Consider the following 23,630-nt stretch of genomic DNA (forward strand, 5'->3'; position numbering starts at 1 on the left):
CGGTAGTCCGTACGCTGCCATTTCGTAGGTGACGCCCCTTGGAACAGCACGGAGCCAGGTAAGGGAAAACAGTTCGTCGCTAGCTCGCTAGCTTCGCCGACTGCGCCAGATTGTTGTGACGCGAAGCGCCAACTGATAAGACAAGACGATGCATTGACGGGGAACCACGGAACTGCCTTTATTCTGGTGGCAATCGCTTATATACACTTGATATAATTGACAGCGCCCCCTATACACAACAGTAATGTATTGAGACATCGTGGTTACATGATTTTGTTTAGTATTGCGCGCAGCGTGGTTTCGCGGGAAATGTAAACAAGAGAGGAGAGCTGGCCCGAGAGGCGGAGCAACGCTATGAGCAATGCCAACTTCAGGCTTCACTGTAGCTTCACAAAGACACTGACGTCAGGGCCTCTCCCGAGTTTCCTTCCTTCGTGGCGAGTGGTCTCGCTGTTTTTCTAGTTTGTCGTGTTTCACGGTTTGCGCCTTGAGGGAAGCGGCGCCTCCAAAGGTGCCAAGTCCTTTTCCCATCTAACAACGGTTCCCGCAGTGCTGCCGTGATGGCTAGCATGAAGTGACAAAATGTGCTTTTAGCCGTGAAGCTCGAAATCGTGAATCGATTCGAACGTGATGAGAAGTCTGGTGTCGCCGCAGTGCGCGAGATTCCGAGGAGCATGATCTTGAAGCTAGAATACGGGGAAGGTTAGGGCTAAAGCAGACGAACTCACAACCCGATGCCCGCGGCGCCCGTGTACGCGAGGCGACGTTACAGTGAACTAGAACAATTTTCTAGTGCACAGCAGCGACGTCGAGGCAGCTGTGTTAAGAGTGTACTAGAATATTCTAGTACACTCTGTGTACTAGAATATTGTGTGCACGTGGTTCACCCGAAATCCACTTTTTTTCATTTTCCTGTACTGCCCTCTGCCACACGCCGCTGAAAACGTTGTGGAAGGGTCCAGGGGTTTTCGCCGGTTGATTTGTCTACCTGTGCCCACATTGAGTGCGCGTCGGTTGTGCGTTTCGTGGATCACGAATCATAATTAATTACTTCGTCGGGACAGCGTGTCGTTCCTGAAGTTATGTAGCACTCTATGACTACTGGGTGAGCAGAGCTGTGCACTGTTCTGCAAACAGTGCGGCCGGTAAAGGCACACCGAGTTCCGTTTGGCGGCACGGCTGAATTTGTCATATATTTCTGCACTTGGATATCACTTTTCGTAATCTTTTTACACATTATTTAGAGGTGTCGCATATTCAAAAAGTCTTCGAGCACAGCCTTCTGCGTCGGATTTATTAAAGCGGTGCACTTATATATATCAACATCTACAGCCGGAGGTCGTTGTTATCGTCAAATAGTGTGTAAAAGGTCCATCGCTGATATGAAATAGTGTCAAAATGTAGCAAAACATGCATATCTGCGCATATATGCCATGTTGTTACACCTTGAGACGAGTCAATATGAGCGGTCGAACCACTTCAATGGCAACTGTGATCCACATACATATATTATGGGCTGTTAACTCATTCTCGCTTTTCTTTAAAGGGCCCCTGAAACGGTTCGGACAAATTTTGTAGACGCGTAGGGTACAGCTTAAGTAGAACATTCGCACCACAATTTAAGTGAAGCGTTACGTATTAATGGAGCTACAAGCGATAAGAAGTTACCCTCCTCCCCAGCCATGCTTTTCCTCCTCAACTCGTTCGCCGAGCGAGCGGGGCTAAGCTCCGCCTTCACTGGTCCTGCGTCACGATGCGACGTCACATCATCCACTTCCGGTTGTTTTGAAGCCCGCCCCCGCCCGCGCGAAACCTCTCCGCTAGCCGCTAAAGCCCCTCAATTTTCCAAAAGTAGCGCCATTCTTAGATCTTTCCGCCACCCCGCTCACCCAGGCGCTTCCTCCTCCACTCCTCCTGTCGCCCCAGCCTCCTCCGCCCCCCATTGGCCAATCTGTGTCACGTGAAAGCAGGCCCCGCGCTTTTGTATATTTTTTTCTTTCCGGCGCAGAGCAGGCGCCGCGCTTTTGTATATCTTTTCTTTCCAGCGCGCTGCGACCCCCACTTTTGGGCCTGCGCGACGGAAGTACGGCAGGCGGTTTGAAGGAGCGCGGTAGTTTTATACAATGGGTTAGGGCCGAGTGCTTAATTGTGATGCCGTGCTGCTGCGCCTACGGTTGCCACAACAGACCCAGTGACGGCAAAAAGCTTTTTGCTTTACCATCCGCCGGGCGCAACGCAAAACGAAGAAAAGTGTGGATTCACAAGATCGGGCGGGCTGACTTCGAGCAAGTGGCAAAGAACGCGCGGCTTTGCGAAGTGCCACGGCTCCTCCAACCTCTTCTTTTGACGCCCGTGTCAAAACGGGCCCGTGTCCAGTGCATTGGGGGCGCGTTAAAGAACCCCAACTGGAAAAAAAATTAATCCGGAGCCCCCAATATGGCATGCCTTATGAGATCGGGGTGTTGGGATGTAAAACCCAAGAATCAACTTTTTTTCTGTCTTGTGTGCGTTGACTGTTCCAGTTAACGCAACACTGCTTCCTTGTGAAAACTTACAACGCAAAAGAATACAGACGCACGTAGTATACAGAGATAAAATTAGCAATTCAACAAAAGTGTTGCTGGTGCCAATGAGGGGAGGGGGATAATTATTTTCTGAACCTCTTTCCAGTTGTCCCATCAAGTTCCTTCTTTTTTTTCTATCGAATTCTAACCATTTGCACTGTAATAAATAAATAACGATTTCATATGCTGGTACGTTGTTCAAATTATCTATACCGCCTATGTGTGAAAACGTTGCTCATGGCCACCACAACCTGTGCATGAGCTACGTACATCTGTAAAAGGCGCGAAACAGAAACGGCCCTGCTGCCAGGCATTGCTGACCGCAGACAGTCGGAATCTCTCACGCGCCGGCCGAACAAAAGCATCCTGCAGGCACGTAAATTAACCTACGAAACCACGTGCACATACTTTTACGTTGTCAAAACCTGAAACTCTGGTAATTACTCGCGTGTCTGAGCACACCGCGTGCTTGTGTCGTGTTTCAGCAACACGAACTTTCAACGTGCGCGCGCTTTACGCCTTAAATACGCCTTGAATAATGGTGCTTTTCTCTATTTCTTCCGCAAATCCGACACGACATTCTTAAGGCCAGTTACCGACTGACAAAGCAAGATCCAGATTGAAAAAACTGCTCCGCAGGACTCGAACGAACTTTTCCGCGGATTTCCTCCCGTAGCGTGCTAGCCGTCGTCTGCTACGGCAGGCCCACTGCCGGCGGCGCCACCGTCGAGGCCGCGCCGAGCGGAGGAGGAGGGAAGTGAATGGCGCTACTTTGGGAGATTGAGGGGCTTTACTAGCCGCTTGGCTGTCGACCCCAAGCGAGAGCTATCGAAAGCAGCGTGGGTTGCGAGCATTCTGTCGTAGCGCCGAACGTGTCTGGTATTCCGTTAGCCACAGGCAAGCTGGTCATATCGGCAAATGACTGGAGGCATAAACTCAAGCTGATGAAGGAACTTTGGCGCAGACGTACGTGAGCGGCCTGATCGGTCTGCACGGTCCCGACACTTCACTCTTAAAACGGTTGCACCCTTTGGGGTGTATATTTGTCCCACAACAATAATCGTCATCTGCCTAGCTTGCGTTTCCTTTCTTGAAAACTCGGCGCTCGCTACTTTCCTGTCGAGAATGCTGCGTCACACTGATAACGCGCATGCCGTTCGTGACTGGGAAGTACCGGGCTCGCAGCGTTAAAGAAAGGAAACGCGGCCAACACGGATGACGATTATTGTTGTGGGACAAGATACGCCCCAAAGGGTGTAAATTTTTCTAAGAGTGTTGTTGGCGCAGCGCTTAACCAGCCAAACAAAGCGCTAATATTGCTCTAACCAAGTGTAAAACATTTTAAACATTTATAAAAACAACGTGTTGATGATTACACTCCTGCGAAAAATACGCACCAGCAGCAAAAAAGAATATGCTTCGTTGCTGCTACTGTGTATGGTTGAGCTCTATGCCACCAGGTGGCTGCACCGTGCAGACCATTCACCTTTGCCCTTCTGCTCATCTCGGCTCATCCCGTTACAGCACAGTCAAGCGGCCAGACCCTGTCCCCTTGCGCTTACGTTTGCCCTAATACGGGACTCGCGAAACGCTAGTGCGTTAGTAATCTTCCGGTGTAAAGTGACGGCCACAAACGTGCAAATCCTGGCGCCGATCGGATAGCGGCCAGTCCGATGCGCAGCAGCCAGTTCGCTCGTACGCTGCCTTGCAGAGGGACACGATGTCGCAGCTTGACATATTGCCAGTCGCTACGTTTGCAGTCCACAAGGCAACAAAGTCGAGAGTCGGAGCTCTCGTCAAAATGGAGTACATTGTAACACAAGCAGAGGACACTTGCTGTGTGCCGGAAGTGCTTAAGTGTACTGAAAAATTGTTCTTTTGCATTCTCTTTCTGCTACTTTCTCTTTATAAAAACAAATTAACTAACATTCCATCTATTACGAAGATCATTTGTTTACCATAAAGTTGGAAAAATTATCGATCACGCGCCCTGGTCAGCCAATCGGATAGCTCGCCCCACTGACGTCATATAGGTTGTTTCGGTCATATGGGTAGGGGCGGCTTAAAATTCCGCCGAGCAGTGCGCTGCGATCGGCAGCGATGTGCATTTTTAAAACGTTATAATAAATTATACGCTTTACGCAGAGCACTTAGATGTGTCAGTTAATGATCAGAAGGACCTACTCTAACGACTCAGTACGTTTGTAGAAAATCATCAAAAGCGTTTCAGGGTCCCTTTAACTCCATCATACTTACAGTTTTAACGTGCCATAGAGCATTATTAGAGAAAACTGTATTCACATAAGTGCTCATTTGTAGGCCATGTTGTTCTCTCACGAAAACGCGCAGATGCCATCGCTCACACGGTGTCGGTATAAATGAGCGAGGCGGTTGTTTATGCTGCTGTATACTGAATATACCGTATCTTGTTTGCCGCTTGACACAGAGGAAAACAGCGCATCTCTGAAATTGAGAAATGTGTCGGCAAAGCAACACGTACATTCGCTACCCATATACGTAGCGAATGCGGCTGACAGCCTACAGGTACGGTCACGTAAAGAAGTTGGCACAGCGCTGTGTTGCCGCATACCGCTTATTGAGTACGCGCCGTGCAAAGTGAGGTGTAGCTGATTTCAAATCGCTAAGGCCAGAATTGAACTATAAAAGCAGTTTTGTCCGACCTAGCTGCTTACATTTCAGTTCAGGTCCGCCGGTAGCAAGTGCACGGACTCGACGACACCAGGTTAACCTTCGCTCAACAGGATCGACATTGGCTTAAAGGGACCCTGAAACGATTTTGGCGATTTTCTACAAACGTACTGAGTCGTTAGAGTAGGTTCTTCTGATCATTAATTGATGCATCTAAGTGCTCTGCGTAAAGCGTGTAATTTATTATAAGGTTTTAAAAATACACATCGCTGCTGATCGCAGCGCACTGCTCGGCGGAATTTTAAGCCGCCCCTACCCATATGATGCAAATAACCCATATTACGTCACATGGGCGAGCTATCTGATTGGCTGACCAGGGCGCGTGGTCGATAATTTTTCCAACTTTATGGTGAACAAATGATGCTCGTAATAGTTGGAATGTTAGTTACTTTGTTTTTGTAAAAAGAAAATAACTTAAAGAGAATACACAAGAATAGTTTTTTAGTACACTTCAGCACTTCCGGCACACAGCAAGTGTCGTCTGCTTGTGTTACAACGTACTCCATTTTGACGAGAGCTCCGCGGTCAGAGTCGGTCTCAGTCTTTTCGCGAGCACTATGATTCGACTTTGTTGCCTTGTGGACTGCAAACCTAGCGACCTGCAAACCGCGAGTCCAGTATTAGGGCAAACGCAAGCGCAAGGGGACAGGGTCTGGCCGCTAGACTGTGCCGCGATGAGCCACGAGATGAGCAGAAGGGCAAATGTGAACGGTCTGCACGGTGCAGCCACCTGGTGGCACAGAGCTCAACCATACACAGTAGCAGCAACGAAGTGTATTCTTTGCTGCTGGTGTGTATTTTTCGCAGGAGTGTAATCATCAACACGTTGATTTATAAATGTTTAAAATGCTTTACACTTGGTTAGAGCAATATTAGCGCTTTGTTTGACTGGTTAAGCGCTGCGCCAGCAAGTGTCTGGACCGTGCAGACCGATCAGGCTGCTCACGTACGTCTACGCTAAACTTCCTTCATCAGCTTGAGTGTATGCCTCCAGTCATTTGCCGAAATGACCAGCTTGCCTGTTTTTAGCGGAGTACCGGACACGTTCGGCGCTACGACAGAATGCTCGCAACGCACGCTGCTTCGATAGCTCTCGGTCGACGGCCAAGCGGCTAGCGGAGAGGTCTCGCGCGGGAGGGGGCGTGCTCCTAAACAACCGGAAGTGAGTGATGTGACGTCGCATCGTGACGCTGAACCAGTGAAGGCGGAGCTTAGCGCCGCTCGCTCGGCGAGCGAGTTGAGGAGGAAAAGCATAGCTAGGGAGGAGGGTAACTTCTAATCGCTTGTAGCTCCATTAATACGTAACGCTTCACTTAAATTGTGGTGCGAATGTTCTACTTAAGCTGTACCCTACGCGCCTACAAAATTTGTCCGAACTGTTTCAGGGGCCCTTCAAACTTCGTGGGCACGGCTTGAGTGGGTTAAAGCTTGTGCATTTCAACTTGGTAGGCATGCTTGACTCATTATGAGCACGATTAATTATATATACAAGCGAAGACGCTGTCGCTATTGTGCTGTCGGCTCAACGGCCGATCACGCGGGGTTCGGTCGAGCGATGGTCGGCACGCTGATTTTTCCGGTGCCTTCGACAAGAAAAAATGTCGCAGTACAAGCCGCGCTCGTCGGTTGCGTCGTTGTCGACCTGGTATGATAAAAAGGTTTCAGTGACGCACAATAGTCGGTCAATCATTGAAGTTGGGGTCTTATCGGTCTCGTATCGACCCAGTGTTGCCGCGCCTTACGAGTATGTGCGGTCAGGAACGCGCTGCCACCACCAGCAAATCAGGACCGATGCTGCAAAAAGACTTTGTCAGCAACGTGACGTACTTAAGTGTCGCCCAAGTGTAGCGCACAGGTTTTTCTTTAAATTAGCGAGCCATTCATGAAAGGCGGGAACTACCTAGCTCACGGTGCAGTCCGGACAACTCGGATGATGCCCTGGCCGCTTTCTCTTTTAAAGTGTAGTTGCAGTCTTACGCTACGTATCTTCTCGGCAACGCAACGGCGTCGAGCTACCAGCAGAGTTTCAAAGTACACGGCACGAGTGTTTGCAGCAACGCGCGTCCGAGCGCTTTTTTTTTTTTTTTTAGGGGGTCTTCCCGAAAACCCTTTGTATTCGAATATACCATTTCTAGCTCCCCTGTTGGCCTTATCCAGTCTTACAAATACTTAGGTATTTCACCGTTTTGAATATTTATCCTGGCGTCTACACGTGACTAACTCTATAACATTGGCTAATAAAACCCTAGGTTTCTTAAAACCTCACCTGCGGGAAGGTCCCCGACATGTCAGACTACAAGCTTACGTTTCACTCACCAGAATTAAACTGGAATACGTATCGGCCATCTGGAATCCTCATCAAGCATATTACAAATGCCATCAAAGCTGCACAAAACTGGGCTAGCAGGTTCATTCACTGTTCATACTCGTACGACATTAGCATATCATCTCTAAAATAGCAATCAGGCTTGTATAATCTTTCTGCTTGCCGCCACATTGTCAGTGTCATCTTGTATCACAAGTTCTTTTATTCATCACTAAGACAAGAACCATACATCTGCACTCCTATCACGCAGATCCCATCGCATCGGTCACCCTCTGCAAGTTTTGTGTCCACGAACTTGTACCCACCACCTTCATGAATTTTTTTCACGATCAGCAATGACTGGAACGACCTTCCCCATCATGTCGCTGCCATAACCATAGTCTTTAAGGAAAATAAAGTGAGGTGATGTGATTCAAGGCCACCGTTGTTGACCACTTTTCAAAATAACTTGAACTGCTATTATTGTACACTGTTTCTGTTCATCACTGTTCCATTATACTTGCTGAACTCTATTTGCAGTCTTTGCAGACTTCTATTTTGCCAGATGATTGGAAGGTGGGTAAGGTGGTTCCACTTCACAATTCAGGTATCGCCTATTCTCCCCTAAACTACAGGCCAATATCTTTAACCAGTGTGCCCTGCAAAATGTCTCGAACACATCATTTATTCAAACTTGGTACGTTTCCTTGAATCAAATGTTTTTTTTTTCTCCTTGTCAACACGGTTTCAGGAAGCACTTCTCTTGTGAAATGCAGTTACTCCCTTTTATTAACGAACTTTTTAGACCTTTTGACAAAAATCTGATAACCGATTGCATCTTTTTAGATTACGCTAAAGCCTTCAACACTGTATCACACAAGCTCCTCTTAAAATGAGCAATGTAGCAATATAAAATATGCTTCCTGACTTACCACTTACAGTATTCCTGACTTACCACTTACAGTATATTCGTATAATGGTTTCCAGCAAATATGGACGCGAGCACAAGTAGAAACTGGCTGGAAACTGGCAAGTAGAGAGGGAAACACTGGTGTTTCCTGTTCTACGGATCCCGCCAGCATTTGTGTTAGTGCCATAGCAGTTTCAACTTGTACCAGCGTTGTCCTGTCTGTTTCTGCTTCTTGTGCTCACGTCCATACTTGCTGGAAACTATTATACATTCACCATGCACCAACTGGCCCAGCAAACTACTCTACTAATACAGTATGTTCACGCTAATGATTATGACTCTCCTACCATTCTTGTTACTTCAGGCATACCACAAGGATCGTTTTGGGCCCATTACTATTTCTAAATTATATTAATGACTTACCTGTCTGTATCAACTCTAGCATTAAACTCTTTGCTGATGATTGTGTGCTTTATAGTGTAATCAATAACCAACAGGACATTTCTATTTTGCAATCCGACATTAACACGATTTCTAACTGGTGCGACAAGTGGCTTATGGACCTACTAAATACAAAATGTAAGGTCATGAGAGTAATGCATCACAATAAAGTTAATTACAACTTTGCTTATACCCTTAATAACTCCGCTTTAACCCCTGTTACTATGTAGTTACTGCTATCTTGGTGTGCATATAACTCACAAACTGTCTTGAAATATACACATTGAACATGTTATTAACAATGCTAATCACACGCGAAATGCGAAGGTTGTGGGTTCGGTTTCCACCTGCGGCAAGTTGTTTTTTATCCACCTTAATTTCCATTAATTTATCGTTTCTTTATTTCATTTATTAAGCACAAGTAATTTCCCCTATGTTATCATTGGTGTCAGTGTTTGTTGGCTTCTTATGATATGACTATTGAAAAATCGGGCCCCTCGGTTAACCCCCTTTCTAATCGCATGCTTGGATTTTTGTGGCATAATTTTTCCTCTGTTCCCTTTAACTTAAGGATTAAATTGTACACAACTCTGGTTAGATCAAAATTAGTATATGGTTGCTCTATTTGGGACCCATCTAACTCTGCATTAACCACCGCCCTTGAATCCATTCAGAACCGCACTGCCCGATATGTGCTCTCTAATTGTTTTTGCTAAGCCAGCGTCCCTTCAATGAAATCTAATTTAGGTCTACCGATACTTCGGTCACGCCGCAAGTGCTTCCGCTTAAACCTTTATCATAAAATTTTGTATGCTAACCCAACATTTCAAAACGAGCTTTCCCTCTCTCCAGATTACGTGTCCTCACGGATCGATTATAAACTCAAAGTTAAGATTCTTTTATGTCGCACTAACGCTTGCCATGCCTGTTTTTTGACCACGTTCCCGCCTCTGTCGCTGCAATAGAAGATTCTGCTGCCTTTAAAGTTGCAATGAACGAGTTATTGTTAGAACACTCCTCTCTGTAATACCCTCGAGTCCTGACAGCATGAAAATAAATAAGATATTTGTTAGGCAAGTAATTTTTTGTGTTTTACATTTACGATAATGTTGCTTACAGCATTGTTATTCAAGACTTCTGGTACCGACCTCTGTTTGAATAGCCTACTCTGTTAATTATTAGTCTTTATTTTATTTTCATACATAACAATCTTTACATTACTGCTATTTTATGGACTCAAAGTACCCACCCACTCTGTAGTGCCCTTTGTGCCCTGAGGGTACTGCAATAAATAAATAAATAAATAAATAAATAAATAAATAAATAAATAAATAAATAAATAAATAAATAAATAGCTTTCCCCTCTTCTACACTGAATCTGCAGCTCAGGGTAACAAGATGGAAATAATAAAGATGCTATTGTTTTGTTTGTCTTTCATGTTATATTCTAATCATGCAGTTTTTAAGGTACAAGCCTGAAGTGGCTCATGAGTCGAAAAATTCTATGTACAGCATTATCGACTAATTCAATGGCACTAAAATTGATGGTGCCATCGATGGTCGAACCCATGACTTCTGGTGCTAATTAAGGCACCAGAACCTTCGTGGGAGTCAAAGCCTCGATCTCTGGTGGTGCCATTATTGATGTTCGAACCCACGACCATTGGTGGGAGCCAAACCTTCAACCTTTCTAAGCAGAAAGGAAACTGCCTATCTGAAATCTTGGGTTGCGTATGCGACGATTTCCACTTGTTTGGTCGGTATAAGTACCATGCTTTTCTGAAATGAAATTCAGTTGATAGTGCACGTCCTGTCGTCTTTCTTGTCCACGTCACTCATGACTTCAATAGACGCGTTGACCGTTGGTGTTAAGGCGAAGTTAATGAAGGCACAGGTAATGAAGATAGAATTACGGTACTTCAACCCACTAACTTTGGTGGGAATCGAACATACAACCTTTGGTGTTAATTAGAACACAATTAAGGCACTTGAGCGCATAATCTCGTGGCAGAAAAACAAGCAATAGAAAGTAACAAGGCATTTGAATGAATATGTCAAGTAATTTACTGTCTCATGAGCATGCAGGCTTCATCCTCTCTTGCGTATGGTAAAGTGATACCTAACTTTTTGTTTGCATGCATTTTTAAAAAGAACTTGCAGCTTGGATGCTTGTATGAATAAAAATGGGTCAATCTGGAGAGTAATATATGCGATTCAATGAAAATATGCCTTCAGGTGTTTCTTGTTTTTTTGTGTGTGCACATCTTCTAAAATTACCAGATGAAGCATGCACATAATTAGTGTTTATATAAGCTACAGTATTATAGATCAATTAGCTGCAGTAGCTGTGTAGGCTAAATGTACTACAGTGCAAAAGACGCACGGCAACAAAATATTCCATGAATAATATGAGCATAACATCTCCTGCATTTTTTACAAATAAAATATAGGAAGCATGATATGTTTCCTTTTTTCTTTCAATAAAAAGAAGCAATACAAAAATGATGCTGTTTTCTTCCCTGTGCTACTCATGTGTCAGCCCCAACTCGAAAAATACTTCCACAGTCACTGTCCATGCTCCCCGCCAGCTACGTGTTAAGGAACTTTTGATGGAATGAAACTGATGGAGGCTTATCACATAAAAAAGAAAGGCCAAGACTGTGTTAGTGACACCTCTATTAGATTGTTTCAATCGGAAATAGATTTTTTTTATAAGTGGTTGCCACGCTAGGCTGATGAGTGTTCTTGTTTGCTGCGATATGCGCATGTTCTATATGCCTATATATGCTCACGGGCTGCCGTGAATACAACAGTTGAAAGTTTACCGCCCGTGCTGTTCATGTGTTCTCTCCCTCTGTACCCGTCTTTATTTGCGGTCAATATGATATGTAGTAGCGCAGAATTTTTTTGTTTTGTGGGCATTTTTAACATTTGGAAAACTTTGTGTACTAGCATGTATTGAGCAACAGAAAGATGGACTGGGAATTTTTGACGATGGCCTGCAATTTTCGGACTGACAATCTTGCTCTAATTATAATATCTGAGAAGTTCATTAATCAATGAGAACAAATTATGTAACTAGGCAAAATAAAAACATAGCCTCACTTGCTCCAAGGAATGGTTCTGTCCAGCTACATGGCTCTCGCATATTCTTAAACTATGGGACAAGTGGGACATCCTACACAATATGCAGTATAAACACCCTGCATACATTATCGCCCCTTTAAAGAGCTACGATGTTTTTATCGTGCTACTGCATATGTTCAGTGCAGGACTAACAGTGGAAGATGCATAAACTTGTAGGCTGTTATGATACAGCTAATATCCGCTGAGTGGAACCAACCCTGGCTCAAGCTTGATGTGGGCATCTGGCAAGTGCTCAAGTTTGTGCATCTCAACTTGTTTGAGATGCACAAACATGTGAGCATGTTTGGATTTATATTGAGCACAACTAAATATAGATATACAAGCACGGGTGTACTGGCAATCGGATAATGGTGTGATGTATTCATTCAGCAGCCCATCGCACATCGAGTAACTTTGACGACCTAGCTACATGACGGCCCGTAGTCACACTATGACTTTCGCAATTGTCGATCATGCCGGGGTCGTCATTGGCATCAGTGTCTTGCCCAGGAAGCATCCAGCATCACTAAACGAAAATTGCAAAACGGACTGATGAATGCACAAAAATATTTCAGCCCACTTCATGCAGCACGCGTTACTATTTGTTTCTCGCAGAGTCCACTAAGGTGGAACCACAGCGTAATGCAACAGGCAGATTGCATGAGGTGAGAGGTCACCTTGTTCACTGACCCAAAGCCGCTCTTCTTTTGAGCCCCCGTCATGCCACCGTCTGTTAACAAAACGTTTTATTTATTTTAAGGGTATTGACACTACTGAAAGTGACATATGATTTGGGTTAATTTTTGCTTAAAGAACACTATTCAAGCAATCACAGAAGAACTCACAATTTGCACCACAACATTTTTAATGGTTCAAGTTATTCGAAACATCCGATTATAAACAGGCATATATAAGTACTATTTGCCAATCTTTTCACAAGTGTATTATAAGTTTCAAAATGTATAGGCACTATTTAGCCTGATATGACTTTCTACAAACAAATGTAGTGTCCGCCAATAAACTAAACATCATACTTGCAGCCCTCTCACAGAGAAGGCAGCCTAATAAGCTACAAAAACAGTTCATGGCCTAGTTTAGTTCCAAAATGGAAATAAACAGGGCGGTGTGTTAGCAGAAAGAAACTTTTACTGCATCTATCTTGTATAAAAACACGGCAGCACAGTAAAGTCTCACTCTTTTTTACAGGAAACTCAATGCGAAGCAAAACGCACCAAGCTTATCACAAGGGGAATGCAATCAGTCCGGCAAGGCAAACTTGTGCACGGTGCAGATGCCACCGTCAGACACGCTCACCACGCACTGCTTGTCTGGTGACAGCGCTAGGTCTAAAATGTCGTGGTGGTGTGCCCTCCAGCACAGAGCTGGTTCCTGCGGGGCACGGATGTCCCAGCTGCGCACGACACCATCTAGACATCCTGTGACAACTGTGTGCGGTCCATGCCAGAGGGCCCGCGTCACACCTGCTGGGTGGATGCAGCTCTGGCGCTCGGCCTGTGAACCCAGGTCCCAAAGCGAGAGCCGGCCAGAGAGCAAGCCAGCCGCCAGAGTACGCTGTGCTCCATCAATACAAACAGCCTCCACTGTGGAAGCCTCGTCACCTGCACGTAACATTGCACGAGCTTGAGAAAACCACAGATGACTACATTATGTTCTTTAAACGTGACAACGGTAGACCAGAGGTCTCAAACATGCAGAGCTCTCAGGTGTAGTTCACGTAGCCCTGCCAAGTGCAGGTCTCTGTAGGGCTTGAAATAAGCCCTTGAAAAACAGCAATGGTTCCCCCTGAAAACAGCACAGATGAGTGATGACACAGTAAGATCAAGTTTTGCTATTTTGCTGCTCATAGCTAGATCTTTCAAACCGTTTATGGAAGGTGTCTTCATAAAGAAGTGGCTGCTAAAAGTACGAGAACATGCTTGTCGCAGCATGAAGAGAACTTTTGAGAAGATCAGCCTTTCGCAAATTTTATCATTGTTAAGATGAGCACGGACACTGAAAGAGATCTAAAAAAGTTGTACAATGGGTTTGTCGCGTTTTCAATCACTGAACGAGAGTGCTGACATTACCAATAATCCTCAGTGTGCCATTTTCACCAGAGGCACTGACAGGTGTCTTACTGTCACAGAGAAATTGCTTGGCCTAATGACGACGAAAGAAACAATTACTGGTGCCAACATTTTCTCAGCGCTTGAAAAACGAGTTGAGCTGGTGCAGAAGTATGGCTTCCGTGCAACTGAAAGCACCCTAATAGTGGTTTATTTATTTATTGACACTGTGGTCCTGTTTTCAGGACCTTAGCAGGGTGCATACAAAGTGAAATTGAAAAAATCTAAGAACAGAACACAGCGATACATAACATGAGTCACGCGCGATGTGCAAATGCAAGCAGTTACTGAACAACACACAGTAAATCACTCGCTACATAAACATAGGTATGACTCAAATAATGGCAGTGAGCATTGGGTTACAACCTCATTAGTAATATTATTCCATTCAACAATAGTTCTGGGAAAAAAGGAAAACTTGAAGCAATTCTTTTTAGTAATTAACGGTGTTATTGTCTGTGAGTGTTGATGATGTGCAGCATAACCAGTAGAGAAAGTGATAAAGCGTGATGTATCAATGTTGTAGTGGTCTTTTATTAGCCGAAATAGAAATTTTAAACGGCATGTTCGGCTCCTTTGTGTCACAGATGGCAATGCATTTCTCTTGAGAAGCTCTGTAACTGAAGTGCGGCCGTATCAATTATATATGAATCGTACTGCCCTTTTTTGAACTTTTTCTAGTTTAGTAATGTTTCTTTTAGTAAAGGGATCCCATATGACAATCGCGTATTCCAACATTGGTCGAATGATGGCATTGTAAGAAAGAAAACGCACAGGAGGTGTAGCGAACTTTAGAGCGCCTTAGGAAAAATAGTTTTCGAAGGCAGTTTGCTGTGACAATGTCAACATGTTTGTTCCACGAGTGTTAGTATTCCAGAGGCCAAGGTTCAGATGATGCATGATGTTTTCGGCATTGTAGTTGTACAATAAAGGCTTATTTTTAACAATATTCTCATAAAGGTAGTTTTATCGAAGTTAATTTCCATTTGCCATTCACTGCACCATGTTACTATGCTTTTAAAGGCATCATTCAGTCTACTTTGATCGTCAACAGAGAAAATTTTTTTGTACAGAACACAGTCATCAGCGTACAGCCTAATATCCACAGAAATCTGATCCACAAGGTCATTTATGTAAAGTAAAAACAGAAGCGGACCAAGAACTGATCCTTGGGGGACGCCAGAATCAACGGGCACCTTATCTGAACTGGCTGAATTTAGTGTTGAAACCAAGAATGGGCTTGTCGGGCACATGCAAGCACACAATTTGTATTTTACAGTGCAGTCCATTGCATATTGTACCAAGAAGTCGTATGATGCAAGTCGCTGCAAATGAACATCATAAAGATTGTGTTTAGCACAAAGAACTTTATGTAGTCAAAGGGCTAAACCAACGTCATTTCATGTCTTTGTTAGAGGTGGCAAACAGTAATGGACATAATGGCATTGCATACCACGTTGAAGGGCGAGCCGGGCAAGAACGCTTAAAAATTTGTTTAGTTGCTGAATGAGGCTTCCAGCGCTTCGGAAGAAACAGGATTTCAGAGTAAAAAAGAAGAGGACAGGGAACAGAAAGCATTGGAAATGCATCGATTATTAGAAATCCAAGTAGCCCAGCTTTCTGAAAGACAAAGGAAAGAAATATGTTTCAACAGAACTGCTTGTTGGCCTAGTTGGTGCTTTCTAAAAGACATGTTTTTTGTTGCAAGTTAAAACACACATAAAAGGAAGACATATAGGGTGCGATCTTGTACGCGTTCCAAAATAGAACGGAGGCGGTTCGTTCCACCGAGCCGCACACGATTGGTCAATTTGAACTGTGACGAATGGCATGACGTCAACTTTGACGTGATATCTGCTGTCAATAATTCCGTGTCGTCGGCTATCGGACGAAGGCAATGGAACGGACCGCCTATTTCGCGACGTGAAGAACGGACCACCTCCGTTCTATTTTGGAACGCGTACAAGATCGCACCCATAGAGGACAGAAGCAGTTGGAGGTTGCCCGTGTTGTCTTCTCTGCGTCTGTGTCCAAATTTCTTGAAGAGGGTTTCAGTGATTGCTGAAAGGACTGAGCAAAGGAAGCCTGCAAACGTGATTGTCAAAGCTAAAAAGCATTTCGTGCGGGCACGACTTTTGAAGCGCCAATTCCATGCAGAGCAATGCAATTGCTCTTTTTACAGTCTTTGAATGAGATGATTCATAGGGCAAAAGCTCTTTCTTTGCACGTGGGAAATACACCCAACAGGTGTGTCCCTTAGTTATCCTCAGCCTGAGGTCTAAAAAGCATATCTCGCCATTTTGCGGTAGTTCACGTTTTAAAAGCCAGGCCTTTCCCATGGTAAAGGCCTGGCTGTACCAGAGTGGCTCGCTGCACGGATGTATCACACCCTCAAGTCACAGGCTGCTCAGATCACAGAGGTAAATTGGTCCTTCTTACTTAAGCACCTTCTCAGTAATCATCATCACCATCATCAGCCTGGTTACACCCACTGCAGGGCAAAGGCCTCTCCCATACTTCTCCAATTACCCCGGTCATGTACTAATTCTCAGTGATGTTGCAAAGTAATGAGTGTGCACCCAAGAAGGCAGTTGTGGTTGTAGGGGGATGTCACGATTCCTGAGAAGATTCAGCAAGCTTTGCAAAAAGGGCCACAATATGCTGTTGATTCATTTGTGCGAGCTCACGACCTGCTCCCTACCAACAGAAACATCGCCCAGAAGGTCAAAGGAGAAGATCGCGAGAGGTGCCTTCTTGAGGGAGTAGACAGCATTGCAAAGCTTGTTCCCAACACGGCCAGTCGCGCTACGAGACGTGTATTAGACGGGATCGTCGTATATTTTAAGGAACACAAGCTCTCTCTTTCAGAAGCAGACAAAGACGGAGGCTTTGTTGTCATGCATGCAGGCAGTTACAAGGAAAAAGCTTTCAAGCAGTTGAGAAGAACTTTGTGCGAGGGAGAAAAAGCGATGTGCGTGTAAAATCTAGGTTCATGAACTTCTGGAAAGAGTTGAACCTGACAAAATTAGGTAATGATATCTCCAATTGCAAAGGTAACTCCTTCAATGCTTTTTTCACAGCAAAAACTCACGAACCTGGCATTCCTTTTAGGACCATTATTAGTGAGAACGGATCCTGGCAGCAATGTGTCGGCCGGTTTCTACTATGTAAGCTTAAGTGGATAAAAGTGAATAAAAGACAAAGGAAAGGAATATTTTTCAACAGAACTGCTTGTTGGCCTAGTTGGTGCTTGCTAAAAGACATGTTTTTTGCTGCAAGTTAAAACACACACAAAAGGAAGACATATAGAAGACAAGTTTTTGTCAGGAAGTGATCCCTTCCTGACAAAAACATCCCAAGAAGTTTCAAACTTTTTTCCAGAATAACCGCGGTGTTGGCTACGCTTTCTTTGTGGATGTTGAGGATTTATTTTATACCGTCCCTCAACCAAAACTCTTAGTTGCTGCGAAAGAGTCTGTCGAAAATTCAGGCGAACTTTCTTTTCAGTCCACAGCAGGGGTGTCTCTTGATTTTTTAAAGCTTTTAGAATTTTATCTGAGTGTCACTTTTATCCTTTTTGACAGGCAGCCTTTTCTGCAGCACCAAGGCATCTGTATAGGGTTCTGTGTTGCACCTATCTTGTGCGACATTTTTTTAGCTCATGTTGATTGCCTTTCGGATCGAGATTTTATTCGAGGCCTGGTTTTAAAGGTTTTTAGATATGTTGATTTTCTGATCTTTTCAAAAGCTCGTAATGACGCCTCGTTTGAAGATTCTGTTCGACAGGTCTTAAGTACTTTAAACGACCATGGTAAAAGACTGGCTTTTACCCATGAACTACCGCAAAATGGCGAGATACGCTTTTTAGACCTCAGGCTGAGGATAACTAAGGGACACATCAGTTGGCCGTATTTCCCACGTGCAAAGAAATAACTTTTTCCCTATGAATCGTCTCATTCAAAGACCGTAAAAACAGCAATTTCATTGCTTTGCATGCTATCAGCGCTTCAAGAGTCGTGCCCGCATGAAATGCTTTTTAGCTTTGACAATCAGGTTCACAGGCTTTTGGCCGTAGGCTTCCCTTGCTTGGTCCTTTTAGCAGTCGCTGAAACCCAGCTCAAGAAATTTGGTCCTCGATGAATGTAGACTGCACCTGAACACGTGAAGACCAAACCTGAGGTTCATAAGGTTTCACACAACCTCAAAAAACTGGCCAGCAGGCACAACATGCCGCTTGTTTTTTCTGTGCTAAACAAGTTGGCAAAGCTGTGCCCCCGCATCTGCTGCAAAGGTCAGCACGGTTGCAAAAAGCAGCATGAAGTTGTTTTCGCAAGGTGCGCCCTAGGAGTGGTATACTTTATTCTCCTGTCCTGCGGCAAGTGCTATATTGGGCAGATGGGGCGTTGCCTCAATGACTCAAGTTTTGAGAATGACATTCTCAAAACTTAACAAACCAAGACATGCTTGCGAATTTAGTTTCGCATGTGATGGTTTGCGAGTGCGTGTCACGGTTCAAAGAAGCAGATTCTGGGCAGAAATGCAAGAGTTAAAGCTAGAGTTTTCAAATCAAATCAACCTTTATTTTCCAGTAAAAGAAACAGAAACTGGATGGTCATTTTGGGCTAAAAGCTACGAGAGTAACTTGACGGGGCCCAAAAGACCTTACATGGCAACATCACCTTGGCACACGATCAAACACTGTAGTAGACATATACATATATGTGAGGCAGAAAACATAATTGTCATGACTGCATTATAAATAACTATGTCTTATTGCACCGTAGTAATGACAGCGAAATACATATATGCAGGAGAAAAATAAGGAAAACAAGACAATGGAAACTGCATGTTATCACTGAAACAAACATATCATAACTGAACAAAATATTTTCTGAGTTGCTTCCTATTGTAACCTGCAATATTTACATATTTGTTGAGCATAAACAGTAAGTTGCAGGCTAGCGATTGGTGTTTGTAGCAGCATGTACAGAAATGTGGACTAATCCATTTGTCAGATTTTCTTGTGTTTATCCTAGGCTGACGGTGTTTTAAGCATGCTAGACGTTCAATAACGTTCTTTACTGATGTCTCAGAAAATTGCATCACATATAATAATCGGTATTTGTAAAGGTGTTCCACTCTGACAATATTAAACAATTTATATGCATCTCTAGTCGTACACAACTGGTTCTAGGTTTCCGATGTGACAAATAATCTTTTTCTGCAATATGAAAAGTCTGTTTATGTTGGCTTTAGTTGTGCACCAGACCAATGCACAGTAGTTTAGGAGTGAATGGAAAAGGGCATAATATATCTGTAGTTTGACGGAGGCTGGCAGCATGCCGCGACAACGGCATAGTACTCCTGTCACAGAGGATAGTTTTTTTACATAGATAGCTTACATGTGTATCCCAAGTTAAGGTAAATGAAAAATGAACACCAAGAATTTAGTAACTGTCAACAATCCCTATTTCTCGATCCTCAAAAATAATGTTATAGTTTAATGTTGCTTTTTTGTTTTTCGCATGAAATATCATAACCTTTGTTTTTGTTGCATTAATCTTAAGTTGATTTTCCTTAGACCATATAGATAGCTTCTTTAGTAGATCGTTACATTGTGATGAGAACTGGTTTATATCAGATCCTTCCATTAAAATGGTGCTGTCGGAAGCATTCCACATACAAAGAAAGGCGAGTCTGTGCATCAGCGATGTTTCTACAAATTTGTACTCGGCTGGGCGTACGCTTCTGGAGAGATGTGTAAAACCGTAACATATGGCTCTTTGTTGGTCCGTTGCTGTGTTTTATTGGTCATTTGTTTTACTTCTTGCTGCTTGGGATTTATCATTTCACTTCCCGTGACTTCGTGCGATATTGCAATAGCATTATTTGTGAAACAAAGCTGTGCGCACATGTGTGCATGTGTTGTGCTCGTCTTAAATTTGAACCCTTTTAAAAAATAAACCAGTTGTCAGTAGCGTTTCCTCGTCATAGTGTCGTCTTTTCACTGTATTTGTACTTTTTAGCGCTACCATCAGTTTCAAAGAAAGCATCACCAACTAGCCCAGCACCAAGTTTTATTGAAGCATATTTCCAGCATGGTTTTAGACATGGCATTAGCACTATAACACAACTGACAGAATTCATTCATAACATCAGCAGCTCTTTAGACATAGGTGACCAGATTGATGCTGTTTTTATAGACTTTGTAAAAGCCTTCGACACTGTCTTATACCCTAAACTTATGCACAAGCTGTTCACTATACTAAACAATGCATCTTTGGTTGGCTGGATATCGGACTTTCTTTCGCAGCGTTTGCAATATGTATGTTTCAACTCTACTAACTCACCCTTGATGCCCGTTTCATCAGGGGTTCCCCAAGGCTCAGCACTGGGTCCTCTATTATTCCTGCTTTATATTAATGATCTCCCCCTACACACTTCAGTTAAAACATGCCTTTTTACAGATGATTGTGTTTTATATCATACAAGTAAATCTCCTGTTGATCATGTTGTCCTTAACAATTATTTTGCTGACTTCTGTAACTGGTCCAAAGCATGGCAAGTGAATATCAACTTTTCCAAAACTGTCTTCATGTCCTTTACACGACGCTCATCCCCTTCCTTCTTTGCCTATGCCTCTAACAATATTACTTTAAATTCAAATATTTTGGTATCCTAACACACGATTTGCCATGGTCGAAACACATTGGTGTCACCTTTAACAAGGCCCTTAACAGACTAGGTTATTTACATCGTATGCTGTGTCTTGCTCCTCAAGAAACTAAACTTTTTACATATAAAACCCTCACTCGCCCCATCCTCGAACATGGCTGCATTGTACGGAACCCATACAAACACTGCGACGTCAAAAAACTAAGGCAGTGCATTTTGTTTGTAGGAGATATAACCTGAAATATTCGCCATCTAACTTTCTTCCCCAAGTTGGTCTCACTCCTCTTGGAGAGCGTCGCGAACTTGAATGCCTAAAATCCTTCACATGTTAATCAATTCTCCTCCCCTCTCCTCTCTAGACAGCTACTTGACTTTTTCCAAACCCTCATGTACGAGGAGTCACCGTGCTCTAAATATCTCGACCTTTTTTGCCCGCACTGATTCCTTTAAACACGGTTTCTTTTGCATCAACAATTGAAGTTTGGAATTCATTACCGGGTAACATCTGTTCACTACCACTGAAACAATTCACGCAAGCTTGTTTATAAATGTTGTATATTTGTTGTTCATCCCACTCCTGCAATAGCCTCTTTGAGGCTGTAGTATGTATAAATAAATAGACAATAAATAAATAAAGTGATCTGTCCATGAGCACCGCTGTCTATTTATGGGCCTGGCGATGGTCATGAGGTACTGATGTGCTGCACCGCCAAGACTGGAATGCTCTGGGTTTTGTGCAGCGGCCTTGCTTCGTCACCCGTAGTTTTTTACGCAGGCCCGTTCAGCAGCGATGTGGATGCGGTTTTGCTGGCTAGCCAATGGCAGATCTGCAATGTGATCAATCGTCACTTACAGTGCATACATAGACGAGGGACAAAAAAGGACAACGAAGACAAGTTCACGAAGCCCGCTGTATTGCGCCGCCAGGACTGGAATGCTCCAGGCTTTGCTCAACAGCCTTGATTTGTCGCCCGTAGTCCTTTTTGCAGGCCTGTTCAGCAGCGATGCCGATGCGGTTTTGCTGGCTTGCCGATGGCAGATCTGCAACGTGAGGCGGGGCCCGATTAGTAGTTCTGGTCGATATGCTGTAGCTGCTGCCAAGTCTTTCTGCAATTTCTTTCAATAAACCACCTGATCAGTCTTGAGAACTGAAAATTTTTACCACCATGGTTCTGATGAGAGTCCTTATTAGCCAGGCATCACGGCTAATCATTGTCTGCAGCAAGGGCACCCCCACAAGCATAACACTTGTCTTTGCAGTCTCAAAGCAGTCTTTAAGCTACAAGCAGCTGTTGTACGCCAATCCCATAAAGCGTGGGGTCTTGCCCATCAGGGGGACAATACCTTGATTTGGGCGAGTTGGTTTGCCCAAATTGCGCCAGTCCTGTCGTATGTGTTCCTTAGTCTTCGTCTTTAGCGCTTTTTTATGAAAACAGCTAAAGGGGACCTTTCATTATGGTTTGTGACATGCAGTGCAGCATTCAACAGCGCTGCAGATAAAAAAGGCTCGCATCAATGCCCATCAGACTCACAATAGCAGCACGGTCAGTGCTATCACCATCGAGGCATCCTCAAGGTTTTGAGAAAAATAGCCTCTCCACAATAGCCTCTCATCCATGAGCACCAGTGTGTTGTCGGCTGTGCGCAGTCGCACGAGCTCTATCTTGAACGTGATCTGCTTTGGGGGCTCAGTCTCGGTGGGCCGATGACTTGTAGCCTTGCATACTATGTGTTCTCACTGTGTTCCGCACTGAAGCGATAGACAGAGCAAAGGTCACTTCACTCGCTGCTGCTGCCGTGATTCCTTACGCCAGTGTTTGGACAGTGAGCATCCGCAGTCATCGAGTGTGATGTGTTCATATATGCCTGTGCACGCTGACATCATGCTTGTTAATTTAGTTAGTTAGCGAATTCTTACAAGGGGGCATTCTACTTTGGCAGCTGCTGCGTATGGTGTGGCTGCAAGAGTCCTGTTTGAACACGATCTGCGATGCAGATGGTCTAGGCGCATCGAGGGCATATGGCTTTGTATGCGCTATAGCACCCATAAACTTGTGCGTCACTCGGTTTCACGAAGTGAAACACAACTGTCTCTTTCCTTTTCTCCTCTTGTTTTTGCCTCTGTTCGCGGGCGATGTGCCTGGCAGGCCTCCACCAGTAAGGCGTCTCGATGCGTACACCCCCGGGCGCTGCGCATTGAGGCACCCTAGCCTCCAGTATGGGTAGCGGTGGCAGTCACTCGGAATGTTCGTCTTAGCCAAAGAGCCTATCTGAGGCGGTTCGTCTTAAGCAGATTTTTGTTTGCATTATATCTATGGAGAAACAAGCAAACATTCCCATTTATTCGTTATATGCCAAAATTTGGCTTAACCGAGTTCGTCTTAACAAGAGTTCACTGAACGTGCCGTTCTTCAACGAACCTCTTTCATGGTGACATGGGTCACTGTAGATGAAGGGCTATGTAGGCCCCGCTCTTCGAAGAAACTCCTTGACACCAACATGGAGCACTGGGCATGTGCTTCATGGTTCGTGCTGGTCTTCAGTCAACCACTTTTATGGCAACTTGGGTAACTAGGTATGTGCCACTGGGAATGCGCCGTCCTACAATGACAAAAAAGATCCCTTAAATTTCTTCCATGCTGAGCAGAATCAAACCCACATCACAAGGGTTCCTCAAGGACAGTAACCGGCCACCGGCAAGGACGCACACACCGGCACACCATGCATTTTGGAGGCCACGTGCAGGCTTCGCAGCAGGAGCAGCTGTTCCAAGT

The 23,630-nt window shown here is 44.3% G+C and overlaps 1 protein-coding gene across 3 annotated transcripts in view; it reads right to left on the minus strand.

Moving 5' to 3' along the window:
- Positions 1–13,183: 13,183 nt before the first annotated feature.
- The window catches only part of LOC135901671 (angio-associated migratory cell protein), an 85,567-nt gene continuing 75,120 nt past the window's right edge, over positions 13,184–23,630 (minus strand). For 2 of the 3 annotated variants that reach the window (XM_065431510.1, XM_065431509.1), the window contains one exon: positions 13,184–13,674. In XM_065431510.1, coding sequence (XP_065287582.1) covers positions 13,313–13,674 — 362 coding nt within the window. In that variant the 3' untranslated portion in view covers positions 13,184–13,312. Of the gene's footprint in view, positions 13,675–21,709; positions 21,898–23,630 lie in introns of all 3 variants that reach the window. The other variant, XM_065431511.1, reaches the window with a different exon arrangement.

This window comes from Dermacentor albipictus, unplaced genomic scaffold (assembly GCF_038994185.2).
Source record: "Dermacentor albipictus isolate Rhodes 1998 colony unplaced genomic scaffold, USDA_Dalb.pri_finalv2 scaffold_16, whole genome shotgun sequence".
In the NCBI taxonomy this organism is placed as follows: Eukaryota; Metazoa; Arthropoda; class Arachnida; order Ixodida; family Ixodidae; genus Dermacentor; species Dermacentor albipictus.